This window comes from Phyllobates terribilis, unplaced genomic scaffold (genome assembly GCF_046119375.1).
Source record: "Phyllobates terribilis strain yellow unplaced genomic scaffold, ASM4611937v1 Scaffold_1__5_contigs__length_1240528914, whole genome shotgun sequence".
NCBI lineage: Eukaryota > Metazoa > Chordata > Amphibia > Anura > Dendrobatidae > Phyllobates > Phyllobates terribilis.
In genome coordinates, this window is record NW_027362761.1 from 715019154 (window position 1) to 715042714 (window position 23561).

Here is a 23561-nt window from a genome sequence, read left to right on the forward strand (position 1 = left end):
CTTTAGGTGCTTCACAGGAATTAAGGCAATGTGGAAGGAAAAAATGAACATTTTAATTTTTTTCCACAAAAAAATGTCCATTTAGCCCCAAATTTTGCATTTTTACAATTGTAACAAGAGAAAATTAAACTATACAATATGTTGTGCAATTTCTCCTGAGTACACCAATACCCCATATGTGGAAGAAAACTACTGTTTGGGCCTACGGCAGGGCTCATAAGGGAAAGAGCGCTATTTGACTTTTGGAGCGCAACATTGGTTGGAATAGATAGCGGACACCATGTTGCGTTTGCAGAGCCCCTAATGTGCATAAACAGTGGAAACCCCCACAAGTGACCCCATTTTAGAACCTACTACACCCCTCAAAAAGTTTATCTAGATGTGAGGTGAGCACGTTGAATCCATAGCTGCTTCACAGAATTTTATAATGTTGAGCCATGAAAAAAATAAATTTTCCACAAAAATGTTGCTTTAGCCCCAAATATTTCATTTTTAACAGGAGAAAATGGACCATACAATTTGTTGTGCAATTTTTCCTGAGTACACAAATACCCCATATGTGGTGGAAAACTACTATTTGGGCGCACTGCAAGGCTTGGAACAGAAGGAGCGCCATTTGACTTTTGAAGCGCAATAGAATAGCGGATGCTATGTCACATTTGAAGAGTCCGTGACATGCCAAAACAGCAGAAACCTCCACAAGTGCCCTTATTTTGGAAACTACACCCCTTGAGAAATTCATCTAGTGGTGGAGTGAGCATTTTTAACCCTCACTACACGATTCACAGAATTGTATAACATTGGGCTGAGTCAATGGGAAAAAAAATTTCCACTAAAATGTTACTTTGGCCTCAAGTTTTCAATTCTCAAAAGGGATAGTAAGGAAAATGCACCACAAACTATTTTACCCAATTTCTCCTGAGTACGCCAATACTTCATATGTGGTCAAAAACTACTTTTGAGGCACAGTGCAGAGCTCAGAAGAGATGGAGTGCTATGTTGTAGTGCACATTTTGCTGGAATGGTTTGTGGGTGCCATATCACCTTAGCAGAGCCCCTGAGGTGCCAGAACAGCAGACCGCCTCCATAAGTGACTTCATTTTAACAACTACACCTCTCAATGAATTCATCTAGGGGTACAGTGATCATATTGACACATGTGCCTCACAGAATTTTATACCATTAGGCGGTGAAAAAAAAATACATTTTTACCACAAAAATGTTGTTTTAGCTTCAGATTTTACATGGTACAAGGGAATAAAGGGTAAAAATGGCAACAAAATCTGTTATACAATTTCTGTTGAAAGTGTGCAATGACGATTTTGACTCCATGGGTGTTTTCCAGAAACAAGTAGCAGTGAATGTTGCTGAGTGAAAATTGCAAATCTGCCACTTTAGTGCCCGTACACTGTAGTTCCCAGGACATTGTGCCCAGAGAGTACTTCTGGAGACATGTACAGTGTAAATTAAGTGGGCACTCATCACCATAGAAATGCCAAATATGGATGTTAACTGCGGGTTACGCACATTGTGGGGCTCAAAAGAGATGGGAGCATTTGGATTTGGGAGCCCAGAATTCACTGGATTTCTTTTGGGGGGCGAGGAGCCATAGCGCTTTTCAGAGCCTTTGTGCTACCACTAACGTGGAAGCCCTCTATATTTCCATTGACAGATGATGGATTTGATTGGGGACTTGCTTTGGGATTTCGTTGAAGCTTTTATTGGGGACATTTTTTCATAACATTTGGGATAACGTTTATCCTGTGCTCTACGCTGAGCACTTACATCAGGGATTCCATCTGAATCTCCGAATGGCGCGATTCAAATGAAAGCCCCGAGAGATCCATTCACTATATTGAGGCAGCAGAGTTACTCTGCACTCCTTCTGGCCTCTGTTCAGCTGTGTCTTTCTTCTAAGAGGATCACAAAACTGTTGTTGATGGCACTTTTATGTACGCTTAAAAAGATGGACACCGCTGGATCATAGGCCAGACTATGTCCACAGTGTCTTATGGGAAATCTTCTGCAGGGGGTTCCATCTGAATCACATATTTCAGAGATATACATGGAAACGCCAGTGTAAGCTCTCAGCGTAGAGCGCAGGATAAATGTGAGCCAAGCCTTACTGCAATCTTTGGGAGGCAGAATGAACAAATCAGTAGTAGGCCAAGAATTGGTTTTATTTATTTTTCACATCGTTCCTCATGTGGTATAAATGACTATACGACTTTATTCTTCAGTTCAATGCAATTACAGCGATACCAGATTTATATAGTTTTTTTTCTGTTTGGCTGCTGTCACACACTAAAAGACACTTTTTATCCAAAAACAAAGTTTTTGCATCTCCATATTTTGAGAGCTATAATTTTTCCAGATTTATGCTGACAGTCATGCGAGTGTTTTTTTTTTTGTGTAACGAGTTGACGATTTTATTAGTATCATTTTCGGGCACGCCGTTCACCGTGTGGTAAAAGTGACAAGACAGCTTTATTCTTCGGGTCAGTGCGATTACAACGATACCACATTTATATCAATTTTTTTTCCGCTTTTACGTAATATAAAGTATTTTATAGAAAAAAATAATTGTTTTTTGCATCGCTATATTCTGAAAGCTATAACTTTTTTATTTCTCCTCTAATAGAGCTTTATGGTGACTTGTTTTTTTGCGGGACCATTCTTATTTACATTTGTATTTTTAATCTTGTTTTATTCCACTTTTCAGTAGGATGAAAAAGCATTTATTTATTTTTTTACGGTATTCAGTGAAGGGGTTAACCAGTGAGACAGTTTTATAGATCGGGTCGTTCCGGATGCAAATATGTGCACTTTTTTTATGTTTTTACATAAATATACATATTTATTGATTATATTCATTTTTTTTAAATACTTTTTCTCAGGAGTGGGAGCCAAAACCAGGAGTGGGTGATAAATGCAGAATTGGTGAACTTGTTTCTATTATACGATTTCTCCGATTGTTCCTCACCTGATTTTGGCTCCCACTCCTGAGAAAAAATACTGACCAAATACTGATAGTGGGGCTGTGGCCTTACACTGATAGAACGCCTGTTAGACCCTGCTTCTGGCTGAGTCTAACAGGCCACCATAGCTGGCAGAATCGAGGTCATCACTTGACTTCCGGCTGCAATGTCAACTCTCGACTTCCCTGTGATCATGTCGCAGGGGTGCTGGTGGAGTATAGTAGCACTCACAAACGCGATCGCTATTGATAGACGATAACACAGGTCCCGATGATGTCACTGGTTAGAGCTAACGCTTTGCACCGGAATCTCAGCGCTTGCAGGACTCTGTGGGTCCCGAGTGCTGCAAGACTGCCGACTGTAGAGAAATGCTGGCATTGCACAAAGCCCAACAAGCTCGGATCATTGGAGGTGCTGAAGGTGTTAACCAATCCTTTTTACAGTTACGGTTTTGTTTGATGAAAGATTTGCTCACAGGATCCTTAGGACTAGACTTCTTCCTACCCGTGCTTGTGCAGAACATGCTGGAAAAGTAGCAGTTTGGAGTCCATTCCTCAAGAACAGTAAAAGAAAAGTTTACTTATGAACTACAAACAAGATCCCGGAAAAGGTGCTTATTTGGTACAGCAGTAAAATAATAAATAGCTTAATCCAGGAACGGACTGTCCGGCATCTCTCGTGACCTGAACATGACAGCGTGATGTATTTCTACGCAGCTGTAAAGCTCAGGTCAGGAGAGCAGACAGCCAGTAGGAGGTTTACGTTGCGATCCTCGCACGAGAAATACGGCAGTCTGTCTCTGCCCTAAGAAGAAAAAAGTCTGCAGTCACTTTAGATGGCTGCAGAACCATTACAGATTGAGATGCTCACCCCTGCATTCGCTGTGTGGGAATGAGTCTAGTCTTATTTTGAGAAGCGTGATGAGACTATTCGGCATGTGACCACAAGTATGAAAATCGCATGCATATGGTCACATGACAGGCCACCTGCAGGGGAGAAAAAGGGGAATCATGACTGTACACATCACACACTTTCACACTTCGGCAGTCACAATGCCATTTCTTCTTAGTCTGCATATCCCCTTTAATAAAGCGGAAACAACTCCATGCAACAGGTTTTTCTCCATCTTTATTTTTCCTATAAAAACTCTTGCAAGATTTCCAATATTAAAATAAAAATAATACAAGACCAAATTATTTATGCATCATTTAGCAATACAGTTTCCAACCGTTGAGCTCGGTTTAAAACCCCTTCATTATTCTTGACACAATAATAAATACTTTGTGGACAATAAAACAGTCTGATAATAGAGCTCATAGTCTCGCTTTTAAATGTGTTCATAACTCGATAACCATTAAAATGTGAAATTTGCTAAAAAGTATCTCACGGAGAGCAATGCCACCTAGTCTCTAACTGGAAACTGTAGAGAGACTTGGTCAGTCTGCCATCAAACTGCTTGACACAGGTTGTCCCGTGAATTCTAGATCTCCCTTTCCCTTTAATATTTCATGGCATGTAATACCTTTAAGGCTATTGAAATCCCTTCCCAAAGACGAGATACATTTTACTCCATGCTGCCAAGGGCAAAATGAAATTCATTTGCAAAGAACAACAAATACTGATATGAAATGGAGGGAATCAAATACTGTGTGGAAGACCCAAACTCTAAACATCCGTCCTTACAAATACAATGGACATACAATAAAATGTAAATGCAGTACTATCCTTCCAAGGGAGACTATTCTAGAGCAATGGACCACACAGGAACAGTCGTAGTGTTGCTTCTTTTAGGGGAACACATGGAAGAGGGAAAGCTAGTACTAGTCTGACATCTTTATCAATGACACAGATGATTTGCAGAGGCAGATCATAAAATACAAAGTGACCAAAAAGTGGGTTTGACCACTTGAAACACATCAAATGCTAAGTTTGGTCCTAAGAGGGGTTGATGCTGGTCCAGAATGGGTACCTTGTGGAAAAGGAGTGTAACAATATTAAATAAAATTAAAAATAAAATAAAAACCTCTTTAGTGTTTAGTACAGGTCAGGGTCATTCATCAGAACACGATTACTATAAACCTCCAGTTATTATTACATTATGTTTAACTCAAGTAGGAAATGCGGGATGTCTGTCGACACGACGAGCCTCTATATTAGTGTCAACAAATCTGGAAATAGTTGCAGTTGCTTGTCCATGATGCTTTAGGAAATCGCTTTTCTTTTTGATTGCACAAACGTTAGAAACCTTATTTTAAGGTTTTCTGCTGTCAGCAGTGTCCTATATAAATACTCATCTTCCTAACCTGAGACACTTGGTCACCTGTACCTGGGCATTATTCAGAAAACTAAGATTTTCTTCCAAGCCCTTCAGTATTCAGGATGCATTTGAGGCTTTAATCCTCACCATATTTGTAACTGGTAAGTTTTCAAATTCACACTTAAAAAAAGAAAAAAAATTGTATAAAATTAAAAGATGATTTAAAGCAGGAAACAACTAAAAAAAAAAAAATCCTTGTTCCACCCTTAACCAACAACATAAAAACAAAGTGTAATAGTCTGGCTCTCCAGGCCCTCTTATACATAAAATACATACATACATATATATAATATATATATATAATATACAGCTTACAGATTCAAGGTTCCGTAATGTTTGTGAAGCAGAATGAAGCCAGTGCTCAGTCTCTCGTCACACATTATAAATACAGTATTCTCTCCCCCATCGTCTCTTCAATATTAGGAAACTAAACACAAATGTTGATAGGAGAGAGAGAGCGACAGAAAGAGGGGCTCTACCAGAGATTTTTCACAAAGACCCTGCATCATTTCTAGATAATTCCATGTCTCCTGCAGGAGTTAGTAAAGAGTAAGCACACATGCTTTTCCGCACTTAAAATACAGACACAAAAGTTTGGTGGATACAGCTCTAAAGTTTCCCAGAAACAGAATATGTATGGAAATATAAATTACAGTATACAGATGCCTGTACTACCTTTCTGTAGTTTTCTGCTGCACCGTGTTCTGTGTCTTTTATACCTGTATTTAGCGAGAAGCATGCTTACTGCGCGCTCCTACACTCCAACAAAGGACAGAATACGCTCTTCACTCAGAGTGGGAGCAATAAACTCCTTAAAGGAACAACCTGGGTTTACAGAGCAACCGGTCAGTGTCAAAGGTGCCTTGCAGTGACCATATTAAAGGTTCAAGGAAGGAGGGTGTTGTTTAGATCACTGCACCCCCTCGGATGCACTCTTCTCTCTCTCTCCTGTCTTCATCAATTTCTTGGGGGTCATGTGGCTCCAGCTTCCAGGTAACTCTGCAGTTTACGCACAGTTGTCTCATCCAGTGAGAAGAGGTCAAAGTCAAAAGTCGTATTTGTGACATTGAAGTGGCCTGTTTCTTCTATGAGGTTGACAATCTTGGGAGCAGCAGAAAAAAAAAAGACAGTGTATTAATATACTTAAAAAAAAAAACAAAACTTGTGATTTTCAATTTTTATGCCCTTAAACCATTAGTCAAAGCAATGTCTACCTAAATGTTGCTGTAGTCTCAAATTCTTCATTTCCACAAGGACTAAATGGACCACAAAAGGCGTGGCTGGGATGGCAAGAAACACTATTTGGCTTTGGAAAAGCAAATTTGGCAGTAATAGTTTGTGGGAGCCACTTTTATAGCCCCAAGATTCTAGAACAGCAGAAAACCTCACATTTCAGAAATTACATCCCTCAGGAAAGTCAGTTTGGGGTTAGGTGAGCATCTTTACCGTACAGTTGGTTTCACCGATTCCTTTACCACAAATAATAAGTAGATTTAGCTAAAAACGCTTCACCTTTACCATGGCCACAAAGAAAAAACGTACCCTGCAATGTTGCTATTTATGCCTAGGACGGCAATGTGGACATACACTTCTGTTTGGGCACATAGCAGGGCTCCGAAGAGAAGGAGCGACATTTGGCTTTTGTGGTGCAGATTTTCCTGGAATAATTTGTGAGTACCATTTCTGTAGCCCCTAAGGTGTCAAAACTGCAGAAATACCCAATGAGTAATCCCAATTTACAAGGAGCGTCATTTGGGGTGCATATTTTGCTGGAATGGTTTACTGTCGTCATATTGCATCTGCAGAGCTCCTAAGGTATTATTACAGAATAAACCCACCAGAATTGTCCCACTTTTGAAAACTACACCCCTCAAGGCATTTATCAAGGGGCGTAATGACTATTTTGGTACCAAAAGTGTCTTCATGAAATAAATATGCAGCACAGGACAATAAATTATAATTTACAATTAGGGCATATCTTCTGGATGTTGACTGTGAGGAACAAGTAAAATATTAATTTTATTCTGTGTCACTGCGATTAATGAGATACCAAATTTATATAGTTTTGTTTCATATTTTTGCACATTAAAAAAAAAAATATATATATATATATATATATATATATATATATTTCTGCATCACCATATTCTGAGAGACGTAACTTTTTTACTGTTGACGGAGGTGCATGACGGCTTATTTTTTTGCAGGACAAGTTGTAACACCGATATTTATTTGGTGTCATCATGTCCATAATACCTGAAACAATAAAACTGGCATGGTATGTGCATTTTCTAATGAACAGCATAACAAAAAATGTTTTTTTCACATTGTCTTACAAAAGATGGAACAAGTGATCAAAAAGACACATACGCCCCAAAATTGTACCAATAAAACTACAACTTGTCCTTCAAAAAAATAAGCCCTCAAGCAGCTCCGTCAACAGAAAAGTAAAAAAGTTACGTCTCTCAGAATATGGAGACACAAAAATACACATTTTTAAAGTGCAAAGATATGAAAAAAATAAATAAAACCATGTAAATTTGGTATCTGGCAAATCACAGTGACACATACAATAAAATTAATATTTCCCTTATACCACACAGTCAACATCTAAAAAAATATGCCCCAATTGTAAATTTTCATTTATTGCCCTGTGCTGCGCATATCTATATATACATATATATATATATTTCCCAATAAAATCCAATATTCAATCTGTCCCTCCCCTTAAAAAGTTTTTTTTGTGTGTCACCATATTCTAAGAACCATAACTTTTATTGTCAACAGAGCTGTGTGAAGGATTATTTTAAGTGTGCCAAACTGTAATATTATTTGGTGCCTTCTCATGTTCTTGAGACTTTGACACTTTTTATTCCGTTTTTTAACCAAAATACTCAAAAACAGCAATTTTGGCTTTTTTTTTCTCTTAGGGGCGTGGGGGCGGTTATTGGGTGGGATAACTAGCATACTCACTTTACTGTTTTGGTCATTATGAACATTTCAACACTAAATATGCCTATTTTATTGATACTTTATTACTTCCTAACAATAAAATCCTATAAAAAAATGCTTTTTTTTTTTGTCTCGCAATAGTCGAAGAGTAATAACTTTTTTTTTCTGTGATGTGGATGTATGAGGGCTTGTATTTTGCAGGAAGAGTTGTAATTTTAGTAGGAATAAGGATTGGCCTAGAGACTTTTTGATTGCTTTTATTTAAATTTCTTTGAAGCAATGTGACCAAAAATTGGTAATTTTGATTTTTTTTCTTCAAATGTTGTTCACTTGGAGAGCTAAGTGATAAGTGACCAGCCAGTCTTGTAGTTCAGGATGTTACAGATGTGGCAATGTCAAAGGTTTTTTTTCCAATAATAAAGGACTAATTATGTATTTTTTTACTTTGTAGCTGTGATACATAAAGCCTAGTGTTAAACAAGGACCAGAGGAGGTGACACATCATTTGTCTCTTGTCCCTGCAGCTTGTCAGCTCACACTAGCTGAAGTCAGAGGAAGAAACCAGCACTTGTTATTTTACGTTTTATGCCTGATGATAGAACAGAAATACGAAAACCTTGGCAGAAAGAAGCCTGGGTAAACTTTTGCAATAATATTGCAGGCTGAAGTAGTTCTATACATGGACTCACCTGTTGTAAAACATTTCTCTCTCGTAGAGCCATCAGTCTCCTGTGTAGTTCAACTAGCTCATCTGTATATGCCTAAAACAGTCAACGATGAAACGGTTAAGACCACTAATTCCAACGCAACGTGAAATACTAATGGCATTCTAAACAGATCTTAGCTCACCTTGTCATAAACTCCTTTCTTCAACATTTTGTCAGACTTGCTGCAAGCCTCAGGACTCCTACGGCCAGTAGTCTATGTATAGGAAGTAAGAAAATAAAACAATGGTAAAGTACAAGTTAATAACACTTAAAATAAAACTTAAAGCAAATCTGTCACCAGATTTTTGCTACCCCACCTGACAGCAGCACTATGTAGGGACAGAGACCCCGATTCCAGCAATGTGTCACTTACTGGGCTGCGTAGTGTAATTTTGATAAAATCACTATTTTATCTGCAGACCCTGCAGTCCTCTGAATGCTGAGCTCTGAATAACCCCGCCCACACTACTGATTGGCAGTTTTCTGTGTACACTGTGCATAGGCAAAAAGCAGCCAATCAGTGGTGGGTGTGGGGTTGGACAACCTGGTAGCAGGTTTACTAGTCCTCTAGTGATAATCTCCTGCTAATAAAACAGTGATTTTCATCAAATCTACAGCAAGCAGCCCAGCAAGTGACACATCGCTGGAATCAGGGTCCCTGCTTCTACATTCTGCTCTAAGATTACGTGGCAAAAACCTGGTGACAGATTCCCTTTAATACATATAAAACAGAGCGCTGTCAGACAAGATGTTTTAAAACTAGTTACTGAACACAAATGATAAATCATGTCCTGCTAGCGAACTATATCACAAGTAGGGATGTAGGCCTCAAAAAGAAAATATTCAAAATATTACATTTAACAATTGTTCAAAATCAATTTCTTTCTTAAAGGGAACCTGTCACGTCCTAGCTACCCTCTACATTGCATCACTAACAACGCTATGGGGGCAATGTGCATCGCTAACAAGCATTTTTCATTAAAACTGGTGCAAATATAATGATTTTATAATCTTTAATATACTTATATCCTACCTGCTCGTATTCAGTCATAGGGGTGTGATTCTCAGATTCAGTCACTGCTGGCGCCGCCCATGTATTTGAATCCTGCTCCCGGCAAGCGCTGATATTGTGGGGCGCAGGCACACTTGTGGATGTCCGGCCACCTGCTCAGTGAGGCTGTGTGATTACCAGCTGCACTGCGCATGCGCGGGGAACATAGCGTCATAGCGCATGCGCAGTGAAGCTGGTACTCACACAGCCTCACTGCGCACGCGCGGGGAACATAGCGCGTGCGCAGTGAGGCTGGTAATCCCACAGCCTCACTGCGCAGGCGCGGGACCAGCTGCAGGACATGTAGAAATGCGCATGCGCCCCACAGTAACAGCGCTTGCCGGGAGCAGTATTCAAATACATGAGCGGTGCCAGCCCATGACTGAATGTGAGAATCACACCCCTATGACTGAAAACGCAGGTAGGATATAAGTATATTAAAGATTATAAAATCATTATAATACCACCAATTTAAAAGAAAAAAGCTTGTTAGTGACGCACATTGCATCACTAACAACACTGGGGGGCAGTGTAGAGGGCAGCTAGGACGTGACAGGTTCCCTTTAAGGTCTAGTCCGTGAAATACTAAAGGAGTTTGGAGAAATACTAAAAATCATATTGTGCACTGATCACATATACCAGTATGCAGATAAATGCAGAAATGTCTGGAACCCACATAAGAAAAGCACTATAGAACCACCAAAACAACTTGCTGTGCACATGTTCTTTTAACGGCTTCCACTGCTCTCTCTCATCCCTCAAGCATCACAAATAGAAAGGCCAGTTAGCTTTGCCATTAAACGACCAGTGTGGGGTGCTACAATGGGGGACCCCCTAACCACCAACAACCACATTACTGTGGCCAGGAATTAAATGGAGTGCTCGTCGTATAAAGAACTAAGCATAATGGGGAAGAAGGTGCAATGTCATTTTGCAGCTTTGCATTATATAAAAAAAAATCCACACATTCACTGCTCTGCTTTTACTTCTTTACTGACCAACTCAAGAGATGCTAAAAGTTCTAACTGCAGAAATAGACTTTGCAGAAGCTAAAAAAAAGTTCTTGATACCTTGTTGTTAGATGGCGGCATCTTCTGTATAGGTGTAGTACCACGGCTGGGGGCGCATGAGTCGTCACTACTGTCACTATCACTGTCACTCAGACTCATCCTGCGAAAACATAAGGGTACATCGCTTTATTTTACCCCTTCTCAACATGACAATTTTACATTTTTTCCCTCTCCTTCAAGGAGCCATAGCTTTTTTTTTTTATTTTAATGTTGACTTAGTCATATGAGGGCTTGATGTTTTGCGGGATGAGTTTTTATTGACCCTATTCGTTTTACCATATAAAGTAAGGGAAAACGGAAAAATAAAATTGTCATTTAGTGTTTTGTTTTTATGGTTTTCATTTTCATTGTTTGGAAAAAATTAATTGCCAACATGATTCTCCAGGGCAATACGATTGCAGAGATAGCAAACTTCCAGAGCTTGTTTATAGCATGACGAGCTGACTTTTCTTTTTCGTCATTGATACCATTTTGGTGTAGATACAACAGAATTCTGGAGCTGTGCGTCTTTTCCGCACTACAGCATTTACCGATTGGGCTAATTAATTTTAAAACTTTTAAGTTTTACTGCAAAGTGTTCAAAATAATGTGAAAAAAAACAGTACTGTGTGCAATAAAGGAGCTTTTTCCCACTAAAACCAGTCGGAACTTATTTGAAGGGTATTTGACGTGGACTTAGGTGCAGAATCTATTTCCAAATCCTCATCAAAAAACTCAATGTGAACATACCTCTACCAATCAGCACTCTTATGGTAAGAGTCCCATAAGTAGAATTGGTACCTATCAGACATTTATTGTATATACTTTCGCTATGTTACAAATGTCACAAAAGGTAATATACCCTTTTAATTTTTAGTGCGGCCCCCGGATTGGTTCAGTATGACAATGTGGCCATTGAGCCTAAAAAAATGTTGTGCACCCCTGACAAAGGGATACAGAGGTTTTCTTCTGATTGATTCCTTACAAAATCTTTCTAGAACAGCTTTTATGGAATATTGCGGGAGCGGCCATTGGTTTAGAAATTCAGCTTTTCCTTCTACTGAATTCAATGGTGCAACAGATGGAAGCGGCATGTACACTCCACTTCATTGCAGTTTTTATATAGTAGAAAACTCAAACCAAAAAAAAAAAACTTCTGTAATAAAATGGATGCACTTTAAAGCAAGTATATGGGATCAGTTTTTTTTTTTTTTTAAATGTGATTTGAGCTTCTGGAATAAAAAAAAAAAAAATCATGGAAAAACAAATGATAATTGGATGCAAACATATGACAACATCTTCAATAGACTGCAATGTTTAAAAAAACTGATCGGATTTACATTCATTTGTTTTTAAAGGCTGAAAATTGCAGCAGATTTAAACTCTGTCATACTGAGAAAAAAACGGATCAAAATGGATATGTGCACAAACTATGTCAAACAGATAACCATTGGGATACGTTTTCACTATGGTATTCTATATAAAACACAAATAATTTGTTTAAAGAGTACCTTCCACCAAATTTGTCATACTGAACTGGACACAAGATGCCTGTTGTGGCCTTCTCCTGTGTGAGACATAATGACACCCTGCTCTGATCTCACTGCAGATTACAAGTTTCCTCAGCACCACAGACATAAGTGTGATTACGGACACATCTCTGAAAAGGCAGTGTGGTGGAGGGTCAGTACAGCAGAGGCGACAGTGCTATGAGAACAAGAGAGCAGATAGAAGGGTTTGCTAAACTCAGCTGTAATGCCCCTCCACCACTGATTTGTGCAGGAGCTACCCCAGGAGATCAAAGCTGTCTACCCTAAGCTATAGTGGAGGCGTGTTCTTGTTTCCTTTGTGTATTGCTGCCTGCTTTTGATTGGTCAGCATCATACAGGGAGAAGAAGTACACGCCCTCAGTGAAAACTGTCTGATAATTTTCGTTAACACCCACTTGGACTTATCTCATTAAGTGCCAAATACTTTGATTTCTAATCTCGCCGCAACAGGGAGTCAAAACAAAAATAAATAAATAATAATAATAAAAAAAACATTTTATTCAGCTTTGCAGCCACTATTACATACTGTGTCCAGTTCAACAGACAAAATTGGGTGAAAAGACCTCTTTAAATATGTTTTTTTACAGTACAAATGGATACTTCAAGTATACCATAAATGTAGTGTGAAAAGTGAAAAAAGGCCTTAGTTGTGTGTGAGCATTGTATTACAAATGATACTGGTTTCCCAAAAAATATATGAAGCAGGGAATGCAGAAAGGTGTATTTTCACGTTAAACTTTTTTTTTTTTTTTTTAAAGGTTTTCAATACAAAAAAAAGAATAAAGTAACAGTCCGAAGACTTAGATTTTTGTACAACTCTCAAAAACAAGAATTTGAAAAGAGGAGGAAATGGCTGGTATCGTGAAACACATGGGCGTAAAGAACTGGAGAAAATAAATAGAAAAAGTGCAAGGATTTTTTAATCCCTGATATACTACTTACCGAGAATCACGACCTGCTGTTTTATTTTTGACTGCTGCCTCATCGCCACCTGAACTGTCATCATCCGACTCTTCAGACTGAAGACCTTCCACCATAGACCGTAAAGGACCTAGAAGCAGACCCAAAATAAAAAATACTTGATGTTATTTTTGCCCTGTTAGATATAATCCATAGTTTACATGTGCAACCCACTTAAAGCAAGCAATTAGACCCAGTGCTGCTTTTTAGTGACAGTAACATGCGGAATTCAACTGGCAATTTGTAGCGTTTTGCTAAGGATCATCTGACCTCATTTTAAAAGGGATTATCTGGTTCTTTAGAGCTTATGGCCTACCCTAATATTTATAGCCATCAATTGATAAGGTAGGGGTCTGACTTTCACTATCCCCCTTTCCCAACCAATCTACTGTTGGTTCAATGGATTATTAAATAAGTAAAAAACATCATCTAGGCTATGTGCACAAAGTGTCTTTTTCAGGCAGATTCCACCTGGAACCATCTGAGATAGTGCCACTCAAAAATGAATATAATGCACAGCACTGTCAAAATTACATTGCGGTGCACATGTTCCATTTTATGTCACTTCTTTTAACAGGTTAAGGGTTCACAAACCGTGAAACAGTTAAATGAAGTAAAAGGTTAATTCCTCGGGCGGCTTCTGCTTGGAAGTCGCCCACTCTCTTTACTTCACAGTATAGAATAAAAGACACAGTCAGGGAAACAAGGACAGGGACAAAGAAGCCATCGGCATTTTCCTAAAGTGGCTTTGCCTGGGAAAAATCAACGGCTGCACTGGACACTAATTGACACTGTATGCACATAGCATTAAATGGCATTCTTCCATGAAGATTAGTTTTTCATTAAATGTGTGTATATGTGCATGTAATGTAGTGTGACTGTATTAATATAGTCACCAACCACCATCTTCTCCGGGATCCGGTGCCGTTCTGTTCCGCTTCTCAGTGACGTCACTGCTCTGCAGTCTCTCCGGATCACTCTATGCCCTGGATGTGAGATGATGTCTCTTACAATGAAAGTCTATAAGACCTCTTTCTAACGCTCCATAGACTTACATTGTAAAAACCACCTCTGAGTCACTCCGAGCGTAGTGTGACCCAGAGGAGTCTGCAGAGCGGTGACGTCTCTCAGAAGAGGAGCAGAACGGCACTGGACACTGAAGAGAGTAGTCGTAGGTCAGTATATTGATACACACACACTACATTGCATGCAAATGTACACAGATTTAGTGAAAAAAAAAACCTTTATGAGAGTGCTTCTATAACCCCTTTACTCCCCAAAGCTGTTTGCACGTTAATGACCAGGCCAAATTTTCCAATTCTGACCACTGTCACTTTATGAGGTAATTACTCTGGAACACTTCAACGGATCCCCCTGATTCTGAGACTGTTTTTTCGTGACATATTGTACTTCATGATAGTGGTAACATTTCTTGATAGGACTTGCGTTCATTTGTGAAAAAAAAAATCGGAAATTTGGCGAAAATGTAGCAATTTTTAAACTTTTTCATTTTTATGCCCTTAAATCAGTGATATGTCACACAAACTAGTTCATAAATAACATTTCCCACATGTCTACTTTACATCAGCACAAACTATTTTTTTTGTTAGGGAGCTATAAGGGTTAAAAGTTGACCAGCGATTTCTCATTTTTCCAACAAAATTTACAAAACCCTTTTTTTAGGGACCACATCACATTTAAAGTCACTTTGAGGGGTCTTTATGACAGAAAATACCCAAAAGTGACACCATTCTAAAAAACTGCACCCCTCAAGGTGCTCAAAACCACATTCAAGAACTTTATTAACCCTTCAGGTGCTTCACAGGAATTTTTTGGAATTTGGAAGGAAAAAATTAACATTTAACTTTTTGTCACAAAATTTTTACTTTTACACCATTTTGGAAACTAGATCCTTCAGGGAACTTATCTAGATGTGTGGTGAGCACCTTGAACCCCCAGGTGCTTCACAGAAGTTTATAACAAAGAGCCGTGAAAATAAAAAAAATATATTTTTTTTTCACAAAAATGTTATTTTAGCCACAAATTCTTATTTTCACAAGGATATGAGAAAATGGACCCCAAAGTTTGTTGTGCAATTTCTCTTGAGAATGCAGATATCCCATATGTGGTCGAAAACTACTTAAGGACAGTGCAAAGCTGAGAAGGGAAGAAGCGCCATATTGGAGTGCACATTTTGCTGGACTGGTTTGATGGTGACATGTCACATTGGCATAGCCCCTGAGGTGCCAGAACAGCAGACCCCCCATTTTACAAACTACACCTCTCAATGAATTCATCTAGGGCTGCAGTGATCATATTGACACCACACGTGGGTCACAGAATTTTATACCATTGGACAATGAAGAAAAAAATAATTACATTTTTACCACCAAAATTTTGTTTTAGCCCCAGATTTTACATTTTCACACTGGGAAATAGATAAAAATGGCACTAAAATGTGTCTTACAATTTCTGCTGAATGTAGAAATACCCCATATGTGGCTGTACAGTATTGGGAAATAGCGCTCCGTTCATCCAGAGTCTCGCCGTATGGCATTCTGGAGAAATTTTATATAATAGTTTGCGTATGTTTTCCATATACAGAGCCCCTAAGTGCTAGAAGATCAGAATCCCCCCTCAAGTGACCCCATTTTGGAAATTATACCCCTTTGTGAATTTATCTACAGGTGTAGTGACAATTTTGACTCCATTGGTGTTTTTCAGAAACAAGCAGCAGTGGATGTTGCTGAGTGAAAATTGCAAACTGCCGTTGTAGTGACCAGTACGTTGTAGTGCCCAGTGCAAGCACCCGTAAATTAGGTGGGCTCTCAATGCTACAGAAATGCCAGGGAGGAACATTTGGATTTCGGAGCACAGAATTTGCTGAATTTCTTTTGGGGGGGCAAGAGTCATTTCGCTTTTCCAGAGCCTTTGTGCTACCAGTAATGTGGAAGCCCCCTATATTTCCGTTAACAGATGATGGACCCGAGTGGGAGCTTTTTTCTGGATGGAGTTGAAGCTTTTACTGGGAACATTTTACATAATATTTTGGATCACATTTATCCAGTGCTCTACAATGAGCACTTACATCGGAGTTTTCCTTTGAATCTCCAAGTGACGGAATTCAGATGAAACCTCCGAGGGATCCATCTGTCTGGCCTCTGCTCAGCAGTGTCCTTTTTATTCAGAGGTGCAGAAAACTGTGGCCGACGGCACTTTTATGCAATCCTAATATGAAGATGGACAAAGCCAGATCACAGGTCAGACGGCATCTACAGGGCCTCCATCTGGCTCATTATAGAGAATCTTCAGCCGGGGTTTTTGTCTGCATCACGTATTTCAGAGATTTACACGTAAAGCCCAGTGTAAGCACTCAGCGCAGAGTGCAGAATAATTGTGCCCCAAGTCTCACTGCGATCTTTGGGAGGCAAAATTAACAAATCAACAGCAGGTGAAGAATTGTATTTATAGATTTTTTACGTCGATCCTCGTGCGGTATAAGTGATTCGATAACTTTATTCTTCGGGTCGGTGCGATTACAGCAATACCAGGTTTATATCGAGTTTTTAGGTTTGGCTGCTGTCACACACTAAAAGACTTTTTTTATTCAAAAAATGTTATGCATCAACATATTTTGAGAGCTATAATTTTTCCATATTTCTGCTGACAAAAACAGAGAGCTTTTTTTTTGCGGGACGAGTTGATGGTTTTATTAGTACCATTTTCGGGCACATATTTTTTGATCACTTTATATTCCGATTTTTTGAAGGCAGAACAAACAAAAACCAACAATTCGGGAATTTTTTTTTTTTATTTATGCCGTTCTGCGTATGGTAAAATTGATAAGGCAGCTTTATTCTTCGGGTCAGTACGATTACAGCAATACCACATTTATATTTTTTTTTAAGTTTTGGCGCTTTTACACAATAAAAACTATTTTGTAGAAAAAATAATTATTTTTGCATCGCTTTATTTTGAGAGCTATAACAGATGATGGAGCTGTATTGAAGCTTGTTTTTTGCGGGACAAGGTGACGTTTTCAGCGGTACCATTTTTATTTACATTCGTCTTTTTGATGGCGTTTTATTCCACTTTTTGCTCTGCGGTATGATGATAAAGCATCGTTTTTTGAGGTGTTCACTACTAGTGGGGCAGTTTTATACCTTGGGTCGTTCCGGAGCAGTGATACCAAAAATGTGTACTTTTATTGTTTTGTTTTTTCCATAACACTTATTTATGGGAAAAAAAAAATATATAAATAAATTATATATATATATACCGTATATTCCGGCGTATAAGACGACTTTTGAAGACTGAAAAATCTTCTGTCTAGTCTGGGGTCGTCTTATACGCCGGTAATGTTTTTGAACTTTCAGAAATTGACATGCGGGGATACTCTGGGGGTGTTAATAAGCTGCCGTGGCCGTATCCCTGCCATGTGGGAGTTAATATAAGGTGGAGGGAGTTAAAATACGGCGGCGGTAGGTCCAGACAGTCAGCGCTTCTGTGCTGAAACTGACACATCGCTGCGCTGTGTCTTCTCAGGCCTGGGACACAGCGCAGCGTATTCCCAGCAGCGGAGACAGACAGAACCTAGCGAACTTTTCTGACACATCGCAGTGTCTTCCCAGCTCCGGACACAGCGCAGGGCTTCTGTGCCGACAGCTTTCACTTGTCACAGAAGCGCTGCGCTGTGTCCGGAGCTGGGAAGTTCGCATCGCTTCTGTGACAAGTAGTGTTGAGCATTCCGATACTGTAATATCGGGTATCGGCCGATATTCGCAGTATCGGAATTCCGATACTTAATTCCGATACTTTTACAATATCGAATACCGGAATCGGAAGTTCCCATAATGCCTGCGCTCTGCAGTGTCTCTGAAGGATGACAAGCTGGATGGCAGAGCTCAGCTGAGATCCAGCCTGTCATCAGAATGCCATCCCAGCGTGGGAGAATTCTCCTGATTGTTTAAAAGCCGGCGGGCGGTAAAAAGCCGCCGGCTTTTAAACAATCACACAGCCCCATACTGCTTCCCCGCAGCCTCCCACCCCGATCCTCCGCTCCCCTCGCCACCTCCCATCCCGATCGTAAGTTATGACCGGGCGGGGAGTGCAGCACAAAGGAGGGGGGAGCGAAGGACCCGGGCGGGGAAGCCGGCAGTGAAAAGACTTCACCGCCGGCTTTCCCGTTCTGTGCTGCGCTTTCCCGCCGGTTATTTCAAATGAACAGCTGAGGTGTCAGGTGATGCAGATCAGCTGTTCATTTGAAGTCGCCGCGGTGCCCTCAGAGGGTTCATGTGAGTTCATGCTTGACTGCATTGCATGAACTCACATGAACTTTCCCACGGTCTCACAGGTCAGCCTCACCTCCCAGACCCGTCATGATTGGTGTGTGCGGGTGTCTGTGCGTGTGTCTGCGAGTGTGTGTGGGGTGTCTGTGCGATGTGTGCGGGTGTGTGCGTGCAGGCAGACATAGGCCGATGTGACACTACTACTCCCATCGGCCTATGTCTGTCCCCCGTCCACTCCTGCCAGCAGGATCAGCTCGATGGGAGCAGTAGTTCCCATCAGCCTGATCCTGCTATATAAATTGCCCTACTGTGTCCCCAATAAATGTTAAATACATGTCATTGGTGGCCAGTGGTTACCTACAATAAATTAGTTCATACATTACCTGTCCCCGCCGATCGCCACCTAAAATAAAGTAAAAAATAAAAAACTACACCTATACTCACCTAGACACCTAATTCCCCGAAGCCATCGATCTCCTGTAATAAAATATAAAATAATAAACCACAACCTTATCCTTACCCCTCCGTAGTAGTCCACGAGTGTCCCACGAAGATCTCCAGTTCAGAGCAGCCACATAGAATGTGACCGCTCTGAACCGCTGCCGCCGCTAGAATGATGGGGCCGTAAAGCAGCCCCGTCACTGCATAAGCGGGTTCGCGGGTTCAGGCAGCGCTGCTCCGGTTAGCTCCTTTACGGCCCTGCTGTATCGTGAGAAATTCCCACGGTACAGCAGTGCCGTAAAGGAGGTCTCCGGAGCTGCGCTGACTGAATGCACTCCGGTGACCTCAGTCAGTGGCTCCCGCTGCCGGGAGCGGACGTGTTCTCGGCAGCGTGAGCTTACAGCAGCCATGCACAGCTGTCACCAATTCCAGATGTGACAGCTGTGCATGGATGATCAGCGCAGGAACGTGGACAGGTAACTATTTTTTTTTTAGTAAACTAAGAATTAAATAAAATGGTGTGTTTTATTTCAAATAAATTATTTTTTCTTGGTGTAGTGTGTGTTTTTTCTTTTTAACACTTTGTAGGTTAGTAATGGGGGTGTCTTATAGACGCCCATCATTACTAACCTGGGCTTCATGGCAGCTGGCGCTGACATGAACCCCAGCCCTATTACCCCACTGCCACCGCACCAGGGCAGCGTGGAAGAGCGAGGCTAAGTGCCAGAATTGGCGCATCCTATGGATGCGCCATTTCTGGGGCGGCTGACGGCTGGTGTTTCTAGCCTGGGAGGGGGCCAATATTCATGGCACCCTTCCTGGGCTATTAATATCAGCCCCCAGCTGTCTGCCTAGCCTTTGCTAGCTATTAAAATAGGGGGGACGCCACGTCATTTTTTTGGGGGGGTCCCCCATTTTAATAGCTAGTAAAGGCTAGGTATTCAGCTGGGGGCTGATATTAGTAGTCTGGGAAGCTCCGTGGGTATTACCCCCTTCCCAGGCTTCAAACATCTGCCCCAGCCGTCTGCTTAACCTCCGCTAGAGACTAAAATTAAGGGGAACCCCACGCCAATTTTTTTTTAAAATAAATCCTTTATTTTAACACTAAATGACAAGTACAGTAATCAACACTGTCACTGTACTTCATATATATGTGACTGACATGTTTCTATCTATCTAATCTATGTATGATTCTCTATTCCTTCTATTCTAAATTGTCGGGTACAGATGCTGAATTGCCGGCCGGCTTTTTTAAAGAGACGGTGCACGAAAACACTATTATATTTTTTAATAAATCCTTTACACTAAATGACAAGTACAGTAAGCAACACTGTCACTGTACTTCATATATATGTGACTGACATATTTCTATCTATCTAAACTATGTGTGAAGCTCTATTCTTTCTGTTGTAAATTGTCGGGAACCGGTGTATGCCGCTGATGAAAATGGATGATAGTAATGTTGTTGTTGTATGCCTTATGTTTATGAGTGACAGTTTTCCTGCTATATACCTGCATGTCATAAGAATTTAAATTAAAAAAGGACCATGTTAAATTCAAATCTGTTTTTTTTAAATTTTTACCGGTGTTTGGTATGCGTTGGAAAAGGGGTAGTCTTATACGGTGAATATATCCTAAACTCTATATTTTAACAGGAAAGTAGGGGGGTCGTCTTATACACCAGGTCGTCTTATACGCCGGAATATACGGTATATATAAAATTATATATATATATATATAATTAAGTTGTCATTTTTCAAACAATATTTTTACAACTTTGTTTCCCTTTTTTTTTTTTTTAAACTTAGTCCCACTATGGGACTTTCTGCAGTCTGATCGCAGTCATAAGGCATAGCAATCAGGTGGGTTTGTCAAGGGCCGAGAGGCTAGAGATAATACCATAAAAACCTTACTAATTATCTCAAAGACAAAACTTAGCTCTACCCCATTAGGTCTCTTCTCTGTAGATGCAGAAAAAGCCTTTGACAGAGTCCACTGGAGGTTTATGGAGGAATCACTTAAACAGATAGGGCTTAGGTCCCCGTTTTTTACAAAAAATTTGGCCCTATATAAGGGCCCAACAGCATAAGTCAGGGTGAATGGGTTGCGGTCTACGCCGTTTACAATCAGTAATGGAACTAGGCAGGGCTGCCCCCTTTCTCAATGGCTGTATGTAGTAGTAATGGAGCATTTAGCTAACGCCATTAGGAACAATGGGGATATCCATGGATATACAATAGGCTCTAAGTCATACAAAACATCTCTTTACGCAGACAACTTAATTCTTTATATATCACAACCACAGATTTCCTTCCCTGTAGTTCTGAAAGAATCTGATAGATTTGGATCACTCAGTAATTTCAAAGTAAATTACTCTAAATCTGAAGCCTTAAATATCTCTCTTCCTCAAAATGAGATCCTTCAAATTATGAAAAAGTTCCCATTTAAATGGAAAGGAGAATCTCTAAAATACCTAGGACCTAGGGGTCTTTATCCCATCAGACCCTAATAAATTATTCGAGCTCAACTACCAATCCTTACTACACAAAACGGGTAAAGACCTAATGACATAGTATCTTGGTTTGGGAAAATCAAAGCCATCAAAATGGACATTATACCATGTTTCTTATATATCTTCCAGACAGTCCCGATCTCTCCTCCCCATAATTTCTTTCGCAAGTTGAGAATGGCCTTAACTACATTTATCTGGGGTAAATTAAAACCCCAGTGTCAGTACTCAGATCCTCTCCCGACCTAAATTGTTAGGTGGTGCTGGTCTGCCAGACTTTAAAATGTATTTCCAAGCTGCCTCTTTGGCGAGGATCCTAGTTTGGCATTTTCATTCGAACAATAAACAATGGGTGGGCATAGAACAAGAAGGCTCAGATATACCATTGAGATACCTGCCGTGGTGCTCAGGAGATTTGATAGACCTGGTCAGATGTAGTATCACTAAAAGTACTCTAAGAACATGGCTGGCTTTGAGGAGAGAGGTGTTCCCTGGAAGATCAATTAGTCCACTCATCACTTTTTCTTAATCCTTCTTTTATACCTGGATAAATGGGCAGTTCTTTCCTCGGTCGGGGGCAGTGGAGGACACTCGATTATATCAGATACTAGAAAATGGGAACTTGCCCTCTTTTGTTTATCTACAGGAACGGTCTCCAAACAAAAAACTCAAATGGTCTGAATATCTACAACTGAAATCCTTTTTAGTAGCGCACAAATTTGATTAATTATCAATTTCAAATTTCACCTTTTATGAAAAACTATTTCTACAAGAAACTGGGCCAGAACACATCATATCAGTGATTTATGGGGGTTTAAGCAGGGAGGGAGGTGTGGGAAAACTGAAGTTTCAACAGGCATGGGAAAGAGATTTAGGGGCTGAAATATCTCCTGTAGATTGGGAAAGAAGTTTTCTATTTACAAATTACAAGATACTCACAAGGTGGTATCACTATCCCTCTAAACTACACGTAATATATCCCACTACCTCAGAAATATGTTGGAGATGCGAGTGGGAAATAGGTTCTATGATCCATATTTGGTGGGAATGTTCCAAGATCAAACCATTTTGGGAAAACGTATTTGATAATTATCAACGAATTACAGGAAATAGAATAGAGAAATCACCACAAATAGCCCTGCTATCGATACTGCCTTCTTCAATAGGATCTCAAAAGAAAGATATCCTTCGATTTTGCCTAATTGCTACAAGGACCTTGATACCACGCTTTTGGAAACAAACTGACCCCCCTACTATAATGGATTGGCATAAAGAAATGGTTAACATATGTAGAATGGAGGAATCATCAGCAGATCACAACAATACCAATGATAAGTTTCGGAGAACATGGAGAGTGTGGATTTTATTTCAAGATTCAGTTGACTTTCAAAGTTTGTTCCGTTAACTCATAGAAGAACATAGGACAACATGTAACAACATGTAGGAGATTTTAGGGACCCCCTTTCCTATAACCCCCACTCCCTTTCCCTCCTTTTTAATTTTTTCCCTCTATTTTTTATTTTTACCTCTTTCTTCTCTCTCATCTTTTCTCTCTATTTTACATATATCCTAAAATTACATGCCTTCGACTGATGACCTCACTTCTTAAAAAAGCTTATCAAAGCTGTGGGAAGGCTCTATGTTTATCTTCATATTATATGTTTCATATTTTCTACTAAAGTTGATAATTAATCCAAATTATTGCTTATGTGCATGTATGTATGTATGTATATGAGTATATATGTTTATATGTATGTAT

At 39.9% G+C, this 23561-nt stretch overlaps 1 protein-coding gene across 1 annotated transcript in view; it reads right to left on the reverse strand.

Annotated features, from left to right (window-relative positions):
• Positions 1-4087: 4087 nt before the first annotated feature.
• Positions 4088-23561, reverse strand: part of MLLT1 (MLLT1 super elongation complex subunit) — a 37928-nt gene continuing 18454 nt past the window's right edge. The window contains exons 8-12 of the mRNA XM_073686279.1: positions 13547-13655; positions 11076-11175; positions 9097-9168; positions 8937-9008; positions 4088-6396 (exon numbers count right to left, since the gene is read on the reverse strand). Coding sequence (XP_073542380.1) covers positions 6268-6396; positions 8937-9008; positions 9097-9168; positions 11076-11175; positions 13547-13655 — 482 coding nt within the window. The 3' untranslated portion in view covers positions 4088-6267. The remainder of the gene's footprint in view (positions 6397-8936; positions 9009-9096; positions 9169-11075; positions 11176-13546; positions 13656-23561) is intronic.